The 10,302-nt window shown below is 39.4% G+C and overlaps 1 protein-coding gene across 1 annotated transcript in view; it reads left to right on the top strand.

Moving 5' to 3' along the window:
• DDX52 (DExD-box helicase 52) overlaps positions 1 to 10,117 on the top strand; it is a 21,171-nt gene extending 11,054 nt beyond the window's left edge. The window contains exons 8-14 of the mRNA XM_004707362.2: positions 776 to 866; positions 1,965 to 2,087; positions 2,213 to 2,363; positions 2,508 to 2,583; positions 3,932 to 4,003; positions 4,582 to 4,674; positions 9,025 to 10,117. Of these exons, the coding sequence (XP_004707419.1) occupies positions 776 to 866; positions 1,965 to 2,087; positions 2,213 to 2,363; positions 2,508 to 2,583; positions 3,932 to 4,003; positions 4,582 to 4,674; positions 9,025 to 9,082 (664 nt within the window). The 3' untranslated portion in view covers positions 9,083 to 10,117. The remainder of the gene's footprint in view (positions 1 to 775; positions 867 to 1,964; positions 2,088 to 2,212; positions 2,364 to 2,507; positions 2,584 to 3,931; positions 4,004 to 4,581; positions 4,675 to 9,024) is intronic.
• Positions 10,118 to 10,302: the final 185 nt, after the last annotated feature.

Genomic DNA, 10,302 nt, shown 5'->3' on the forward strand with positions numbered 1-10,302 from the left:
TTACTTATGCACACATTCATCTTCAGCGTCAAAAACATTATTTTAAAGCAGGCAGCAGAATACAAACACTGTTTGGGACAGTGCAGTATATTACAGCCTCCTACAGAATGTTAATAAATATCTTAATTCATCTCATCTCCACTTGCATGTAAATTTTGCTAGTCATTAAGTTTGAGGTGCCCTGGTGCAGTATTGGGTTATGTGTTGGACTGCTAATTACAAGATCAGCAGTACAAAACTACTAGCGGCTCCATGGCAGAACGATAAGGCTTTCTGTTCTCATAAAGATTTACAAGGTTAGGAACCTATAAGGGCCGTTCTACTCTATCCTATAGGGTCACTGGGAGTGGGAATTGACGATGGCCATGAAGAAGGGAGTCGTTAAGTTCAGCCCTGTGCAATCATTTTTAAAATGCTCTCATTGCATTAGTCATTAATTTTAACTTTGGAAAACTTTTTGGACATAAATAACTAGAAACACGTGAATATTTATGACTAGAATATACCAGAATGTGAAAGTTTACTCTAAAATGGTAGGATTTGGGGCAAGTTATTATGTAATTTATATTTCTAAGGACTTTAAAGAAATGTTAGAGGTGCCATATTAACTTTCATACTTTTGTGATTCAAATTAAAGTGTAATTACATATGTATGTTATCATTGGACACATTGGATTCATTGAACTTTTACATACATTTTAAATTTATTTATATAGAGGGGTGGGGTCAAAAAAATTGGCTCTGTAACCTAAGAGCTATTATGTTTTCTTTTCAGGAATTCTGCAGTAGAGACTGTAGAACAAGAACTCCTGTTTGTTGGGTCTGAGACTGGAAAACTTCTGGCCATGAGGGAACTTGTTAAAAAGGTAAGTTTGAACAATCTTCTGGAACTTAGTAAGTTCTGTGCTGGCCTGCTAACCACAAAGTTACATTTGAGCCAAGTTACGTGAGACGACTGGATGTTTTGGGAGAACACAGCCAGATTATTTTTAAGCAAAACGAATTAAGCAGTGGTGTGTAAGATGAATTTTGATGAAAGAGACTGAAAGCAAGGGAACCAATTAATGGGCTGTTAAGTAGACTGGGCAGAGCTGAAGAGAAGTAAACAAGGTGACAGCCTTGGTGGTGGTGGGATCAACAGTTGGAGAATGAAGGGGACAGGTGTTAGCAGGTATGTGGTGACTGCAGAAACCGTGAACTTTGGTGGTTTAAGGGCATGGATTCTGGAACCAGACCGTCTGGATTGGAACTCTAGCTCTACCACTTTGCTGTGGTGAATTTAGGTAGCTTATTTAACCTGTTCCGCAGTTCACTTGTAGATTGGACTACTCTGTCCCAGGATTGTTAGTAGTAATAATTGATTCTGTTCAAATACTGTCCCAACAACAGTACCTGGCACACGGTAAATGCTGTGTAAATGTGTCTTATTCCTAAGGTTTCCAAAAGGAATCAAGCTCGCCTGCAACCCTCGCAACCCCAGACTAGAACCGCCACTATGGATTTCCGAGGCGGTACATCTTAATTAATATTACGATCTTATTGAACGCAGTATAGTAAAGATTATAATTAAGAGAACTAAGAGCCAAATACTCAGCCCTGGGAAATAGCACAATTTGGAGAAAGCATATTTTAAAATGACAATTGTTACTACATTTTAAGCAGAATCACAGAAGCTACGGTATGATTCTTCAGGAAGTAGACATTCATTATTCAGATTAAAAATTAAAGAAGAGTTCACCAAACAAAATTACTGGAATTAGCAAACTGGAGACGACCGTTCAAGTTCACTGGTAGAACAGATAGCCTTTGTAGAAAGCGGATAGTAAGAGAGCTGGTTTATGAAATTTGGCAGTGAAAACTGTGTCAAATTTGAATTGGTTCCTTCATGCATGAAACTGAAATACTGAGCGATTGTAGTCTTGATTACGGGTTATGTGTGCTGATTTTTGCCTTCTTTTTTTCAGGGTTTCAATCCACCTGTTCTTGTTTTTGTTCAGTCCATTGAAAGGGCTAAAGAACTTTTCCACGAGCTCATATATGAAGGTATTAATGTGGATGTTATTCATGCAGAGAGGACGCAGCAACAGGTGAGGCAAACATCCTTTCACCACTGTAGAGAACTTCTCCATTTACAAACATTGGCAATTAAATATATGAAAGACTTTCTTCCCAGAGTGGTACTAAAGCATGTAATACATCTTCTGTTAATCAGAGAGATAACACCGTCCACAGCTTCAGAGCAGGAAAAATCTGGGTTCTTATTTGTACAGCCCTATTGGCAAGAGGGATTGATTTTAAAGGTGTGAACTTGGTGATCAATTACGACTTTCCAACCAGCTCAGTGGAATATATCCACAGGATAGGTAAGTTGGCTTTTATTTTCCCTCTGCCTCCATTAGTATTTCTTCTGTCCCCTTCAACTTACTTTGAAAACCCAGTTGCTTTTATATGTGCTTATGAGGGTCCTTTCCCACCCAGATACGTTTTTATGATCTGATATCTTTTAGGTCGAACTGGAAGAGCAGGACATAAAGGAAAAGCTGTTACTTTTTTCACTGAAGATGATAAACCATTATTAAGAAGGTAAATTGGGAAAAATAACTTGGAATTAAGTTGGCAAAATTGCTTTATTCTGTAATGTACATTCAGCTAACAAGTAATTTCATCAATTCCAAAATGACAGTGTCCACCCACTTCTCCGCAGAGAGGAGGCTGTATGTAGATCCTTGTCATCAGTTCCCCATTTCTACCCCACCCTCCCTCCAACCTCTGGGCCCACCACACCCTCCCTCCACCCTCCACGTATCACCACTTTGACGCTGGTCCTAAAGGGATCCTGGATTCCCTGTGTTTCCAGTTCTTATCTGCACCAGTGTACATCCTCTGGCAACTTTCTCTTTTTTGCTGACCTTCTACTTTACCAAGTATGATGCCCTCCTCCAGGGACTGATCCACCTGAAACCCATCCAAAGTGCATGGCAAAGTCTTGCCACCCTTGCTTCTACGTAGCATTTGGTTGTACTTCTTCCAAGACAGATTAGTTTGTTCTTCTAGCAGCCCATGGTCCTTTCAATACTCCATTCTTCAATCTTCCTTATTCATTGTCCATCTTTTGGATCCATGGAAGCAGAATTAAAATACCGTGGTTTGGGTCAGGCACACCTTCATCCTCAAAGCGACACCTTTGCTCGCTCGGTCAATTCTAGCTTTGTTATATTATTTAGGAGTGATCTAGGGGAATCTGAGATCAGTAGCTTTGTTTGGCATCTAAGAGAGTAGAGACAGTAAGAGGAGAAAGAGCTTATTCCTTTCCTCTGGCTCTGTTCTTTAACAGTTGGCTATAAAGAACACACAATCACTGGAAAGGTTTATGCACTTTCTGAAACGGATTTTTTTAAACACTAAAATATTTGTTTGCTTTGTATATGTTATTGTGAGCTAGCAAATCCAGTTCTGCATATTGCTACCAATTTAAATAAATATTTGTTTTTAAAAAAATGACAGCGTCCCAGAATTCTTTTATAATACTGCCTGCTAAGGAAAGGAAGACCGATGAGAAGGCCTTGTGTTTGCCTTTCTGTTATTAAAATGGGAAATATTCATAATGGACTATTAATAGTTTGTTTAACACACAGTTCTCCTAATAGCCATCATTTGATATTCCTCATAATACTGTATCCAGGTTTTTGAATAAGTAAGTTTGATGTTGGCCACCTAGATCAGTTTACCTCAGTCAACTGTATCTTACGGTGTATGCGTCCCATTCTCTCAGTAATCCAGTCTGAGCATGCCTGGTAAGAACTGGTAATATCACAGAGCACGCACCCTTCAGGTAGTTTTCATTTTCTTAAACTGTGCAGAGGTTTTCAGTGCATACACATCAGTTTGACATGATAAAAATGTATGTTTGGTTTTTGTTTTGTGTCCTCAGTGTTGCCAATGTTATACAACAAGCTGGATGTCCTGTGCCGGAGTACATAATGAGTTTTAAAAAACTACTAAGGTACCACCTTGAATTGACCTGGAGCTGCTCTCTCTCTCATGCTCACTCTCTGCACACACCTTCTCGCTTCGCGTTCCCTTACACATTGTAGTTCTAACAGTCATATTACGATTTGAGCATTTTAAGAAAAAAAATTTGCTTTTAGGTGTTTGTGAATGCTGTATGCTTTGTTTTTTCCATCTTTGAAACTTAAGTTGTTCTGATTTTTTTAAAGTTACTTAGTGTGAATAAGATAGGCTTAGAATTTGTTTTATAACTTCATGCATAAATATAATGGTAAAAAGCAGGTCCAGACTCAAACTGTAGTGCTTATTGATTGGCATGGGTGTATCTTAATCAGAATCTGTGGGGGGTTTGTTTTAATTTGAATTGATGGTATTTATCCTCCCTTTTGCTTAGTTCTAATAGGTAGTCTCTTATATGAAAATGGACATGTTCCCTAGTGAAAACATGTGCATTGTTTAAAAATGAGTTTTACAATTAAGAATTTTTAAAAATTAACAATCAAGTAGTTTTAGTTTTAGCTCTTCTAAATTAAGTTGAACTTAATTTCTTTTCTCTCATTCTGTTACTTTTAGCAAACAAAAGAAAAAGATGGTCAAGAAACCACTGGAGAGGGAGAGCATTAGTACAACTCCAAAATATTTCTTAGAAAAAGCCAAGAGTAAACGGTAAGCAGATGGGGCGGAACAGTTGCTGCTTGACTCCATCTTACGGTTATGGTAGGCATTGTTTTCCTTCGGGTGACTCTTCACAAGTGGATGGAGAGCTCTGCAGTGCCTTCTAGAATGTGATACAAGGAGTATATCTGATTGCCTTTGGGGAATTCTTCTGTTTCTGTGTACTAATGATCTAGTTCTTCCATCTTTGGAAAGATGGTGTAGAGTTGATAGTGCCCACCATCTTCACCCGCCTGCACCAGGGGTGCCTGAGGCCAGTACTTACAACGGTTGACTTGCATTGAGGAGCGCTCATGAAGCTCCGTATTCTGGGCAGTTTCAGGATGATTTCAGCCTGATGCTGAAGCAGGTTGTAGCCACCTCGAAAGAGTATTGCTTTGTAGTAGCTTAACTGAATTGTAGGAGAATGTTAAGACATTGATTTTTAGCATGCACAAAAGACTACCTTTTTACCCATTACTGCTAGGAAGTAGGTTAATAAGAGCAAGAGTAGGTTAAAATACCCCGAACAGCTGTCTGCTAGCCCAGTGGTTCTCAACCTTCCTCATGCCGCGACCCTTCAATACAGTTCCTCATGTTGTGGTGACCCCCGACCATAATATGATTTTTGTTGCTACTTCATCACTGTCATTTTGCTACTGTTAAGAATCAGGTGACCCCTGTGAAAGGGTCGTTTGACCCCAAAGGGGTCGAGACTCACAGGTTGAGAACCGCTGCTCTAGTCCCTTCAAACTTGTTTTTGTTAGTGCTCAAAAAAACCCAGTGACTTTCATTTGTGCATTTGAGGTTCCTTCCCCCCGCAAAAATGGTTTCTCTTAGGGTGAACTGGAAGAGCAGAACATAAGGAAAGTGCCCCTCTTCCAATTATAGCAGTGTAGTATTAAATTAAAAATGTCACGGAGGTGGGGCGGTGGGAAGCCAGCCCCACCCGCTACTAGAACTCACTGGTTCAGTAATACTACTTCTGGGTTCAGTAATGCACAATTGTACGGTTGAGATACATAAGTATTATATTAGAGTCATTGAGAGCATCAGAGATACTACAATAATGCAGTCAGACACATTACATGGTAGCATTGCTCACCTCAGCCCAGCTTGGTGGTCCTCATGGAGAGAGGGGGAAGGGAAGGAGGTGAAGGGAACAAGGGAGAGGGTAGTGACCAGGGAGTGAGCAGCAAGGAGCTCAGAGTCAGAGAGGTCTGAGAGGTCAGAGCGCTCTATATTGCTGACTCAAGCCTATATACCTTTTGGGGGCAAGCCAGCCCACTAATTACAGGTAGAGACATACGTCACAGGGAGGAGCTGCACTATAGGTTACACAGCAATGAGAGGGTGGTCTAGGGGTTGGTCTCTGGGTCTGCATAGGAACCATTATCAGTAGGGTGCAAACTCCTCCTACAGGAGCCTGTCCATTGTACCCAGAGGCAGGGAGCAGGCCCACCCCTGCGGTGGGATGAGACAGCAGTCTGGCAACTGATTGCCCTCAGTGGAGGGAATGCCTTTGCATCTTACCTCCTCCCACATAGTAGTATCAGATAACACAAGCTCTGAATGAATTGCTTGGTTATAATGATTTCTATGTTGTATAGTGGGGTTCTTGAGAGTATCATCAATGACCTTTTACTGTATATAAAAGTTGATGCTTCTTTTTGCTACCTGAAATCTGTTCTGTGGGAATCATTACAAAAACTGTTCTCATCACCAAGTAGGCATTTACTGAATACCTATGATCTCGCCAGGTGCTTGGGAATACAAGGAGGTTTAAAATGGGGCTCCTTCCCTAATATTACAAAAAGGAGATTAGTGTACTTGAAATAGAATGATTTTAAAATAAAATACAAGTTAAGAGAAGGGCAAAGATAAATGTGAATCGGTGTAGTCCAGAGGGCTTCAAGGAGGCAGAACGTGAAACCAAGAAGTCAGGCATGCAGTGGAACCCGAACAAACACAAGCAAGAAAACTCACATCAGCTTTTTTTTTAAAGTGGAACTTGAGTCTTAACGACATTTTTTAAAGGCTGTGGGGAGTAAGGAGCCCTTGTGGCACTGTCTGGTAGGTACTGTGCAGTTAACATTGGACTGCTCTCTGCAAGTTGGCAGTTCAAAACTACCAGCTTATCTTCAAGAAAATAATGAAGCTGTCTGCTCCCCAAAAGATTTGTAGCTTCAAATACCCAATAATATGTGTCACTCTGACTCAGAGTCAACTCAGTGGTAGTGGATATATTGATGGGAAATAAAGTTCAGTTGGAAAGTAGAGTGTCCCAAAGTAGTATAATTTTAAACTTTAATAACTTGGGAAAAGTAAATACAACAAATAAAAAGAAAGCCCTTATGAAATATAAAATTTATAAGATAATCATTTTCATGTCAGTGGTACTCTTCTGTTCCCTCCACCTGACTGCCTTCCAGTTGATTATGAGTCACAGGGACCCCTGGGACAGGGGAGAACTGCCCCTGTGGGGGTCCCAGACTCATTGTTGGCAGGAGGAAAAAGTCCCATCTTTCTCCAGAGGGGCTGCTGGTGTTCCAGACTACTGACTTTGCCGTTAGCAGCTCAACTTGCAACCACTCCGTCACTTTCCCTTTTCTGTTTAGTGCCTCCTTAATAAATTTTTTATTCAAATATTTTGTGGCAATAATTTCTGGGTGTCAGTGGATTGACAAAATAGGTTATCTTACTTGACCAGTTTGATCACCTAAACCATCTCAATAGACTTTTCTATTGGGGAGTGGGGAATAGAGGGGGTCACCTGAGAAACCATTATGAATGAATCAGACCCTCCTACAGATGATCTCAAGTTTAGGCTTATAAATGCATTTCTTCCAAGTGTGTTCAATGGCTGGTAAACTTTTTTAGAGGCAATTAATAAGAGCATAAGATGATAGCTATATTGATTTTTAATAAAACATGCCAATTTTCATATTTGAAAGAATAAAACTTTAAATATTGCTTTTTCTAAGTTTATAGCACTTCTGTGGATGTTACAGCTGCACTGGCTTTAGGACGCTTGTTTAAAATCCTGTCACATCAAGCCTTCTTGTCTTTCCATTCGTATATTTGAAGACCATTCTTATTAGCTGTTAACACAGAATACAAAGACCCACCACACTGACTCTAGCTTACCTGGGATGTTCCTCTGAAGATCACACCTGAGCCTGTTTCCTCTGCTCAAATCTCAGTTCTGAGAACACTGAAGCCTGTACCTGTAGTACCCATTTTTGACTGAGCTGAGACCTGGATCTTACTGCCTAGTGGACCCAAGAGGCACTTCAAACTCAGCCTGGTGTAGTGGAGGGAAAATTGGATTTAGAGTCAAAAGAATTGGCTCTGTTCCTACTTTCCTTTGTTACTCTGAGCAAGTCACTTAATCTCTCTAAGCCTCCGTATAATGGAAATATACCAGCTCTGCCACCCAGAGTTGACTGGAGGATTAAAAGAGTGAATATACATAAAAGAACCTTGTATTACGATCTATGCAAACATTGAGTATTTTCTTTTTTTTCTTTTTCTTCTCCAGGCTTCCATATTTATTGTCCAACTTTCATATGCATATGTTGTTGGGGTTTTTTTTAATCATTTTATGGGGGGCTTGTACAATTCTTATCACAATCCATACATACATCCATTGTTTCAGCACATTTGTATATTTGTTGCCATCATCTTTCTCAAAACATTTGCCTTCTACTTGAGCCCTTTACTATCAGCTCCTCATTTATGCGGTTTGTTTGTTTTTCACCCCCTCAGAAGGCCCTCCGTGACCACCAGCTCAGCTCACTCCTGCTGATCCTGTATTTTCTTAAACCTGTTTTTCCCTTTTCCTGGGTTACCCCTTAGTTAATGACATTCACCATTACTGAATCTAGAAATCTCAGCAATCATATTTCGTTATTTGCCTGCTGTGCAACCAGCTTTGACAACTTCTAATCATTTTACTCTGCAAATACTCCCATGTATTTCATATTCTGAAGACTGCATTGGCTGTAGAATCCAACTCCCAGCATTATCATCTGGGATCATTTGGATAATAAGTTGTGAAGATTACTGAAGTTAATATATGTAAAGTGCTATAGCATGTCTAGCACTTAATAAGCACTCAATGTTAACTTGTATGATCAGAAGTTTGCTTTCATACCATCTAATAGTGTAGTTTGTTGAACTCTTTGTATCTCACTTAGGTGATTGTGTGTTCCTTAAAGGCAGAGACCAGATCTTCGTGTCCCTAGTCTCATCTATTTGATATACAGTAGGTCTCAGTAAATGTTAGACTTGTAAACTTTTTGGCAAGTACATATATCTAGAATTTCTGATTCGTCATTGCTTACATTCTTTTTTTTACAGGAAAAAAGCCTCTGGTCAAAACAGCAAGAAGAAAGTAGCTCTTGAAGACAAAATTTAAAAACAGAATTTATAATAGACTGTCCCCAAGATACAATTTTATCATCCCAGTGTGAATGTTGTCATCACAGAGTAAAGTCATAAAATCACATGTATCAAACATTTGAAATCAACTGCAAGTCCATAGGAGTGGTGGAAAATGATTTCTGATTCTACTATCAATGTGACAAGTCAAGTTTCAGTTTATAGGTGACTTTTAAATAATTGTGCCATGGAAATAAGTCACTTGACTTTCTGGGGTTGAATCCAAAGAAATACTTCTTATAGAAGACCAAAAGTGTGTTATTAACACTCTATGTGTTGAACTCTTAAGGATCTTCCCCTTCAATTATGAAGGAAGGTGTGAAGTGCTATGAAGAGGCATCTGGAACAGAATCTCAAAGGATTGCATTCAGCCTCCCTTTTTTCTGATGCACAATAAGCAACGATTTGTCTGCCAAGAAAAAACCCACAGTTCTCTCTCTGTTCTATTACTTGATTTGTGATGACTTTTTGTGGAATGAGCCACAGCAGAGAGATTCCTCATCTGTGACTGGTTATTCAAGTTCCATGGGATTTTTGATTCTTCGGTCCATTAAATAGCCTTAAAAGCCACCTTGGTAAGGTAGATCATACTTTACCTAATATAATGTTGCAAGTACAAGATTATGGTCAGCCTGTCATTTTCCTACTTCATTTTCCATGATTTAACCAAGCTCTTTCCTGTCTTTTTCCATGCAAGATCGTTTTGGTAGGAAACTGATAAACATTTTATCAAGATAAGAAGACTGTTCCTGTTACTTGATGCCTCCGAGTTCATTTTCTCAAAGCTTATCTTTACTGAGGCTTTATGGCCCTTCCCCATGTAGTAAACAGATCTCGGCCAGAGGCACGGATTCTGATTATCCTGTGATAGAAAAGATCCACTGCTAGTAGAAAGGCTTTTGCTATGGCTAATTTTGTATCGTGGAACAAGAACATTAATTTTATACCTGTTCCATACTTAAAGTGGTGCTTGACATGTGTTTAACTACTATCCTGCTAAAATACAGTTTTCTTAGCAATTATTCACAACCTTTTGACAGGTAGGCTCTGGCTTTCATATTATAGAGGGATCAAAAATTGTTCCATCTTAAGAATTTATTTAAATGAAGCTCTATTGCTTCGGGGTGTAAAGTATTTACAGACACGTCGTATTTTGTTCACTATTGCAAACAAGGCCTCGAGTGAATATATGCTCTA

The sequence above is a fragment of the Echinops telfairi genome, unplaced genomic scaffold (assembly GCF_000313985.2).
Source record: "Echinops telfairi isolate 266 unplaced genomic scaffold, ASM31398v2 ScPeMD7_7458;HRSCAF=8496, whole genome shotgun sequence".
In the NCBI taxonomy this organism is placed as follows: domain Eukaryota; kingdom Metazoa; phylum Chordata; class Mammalia; order Afrosoricida; family Tenrecidae; genus Echinops; species Echinops telfairi.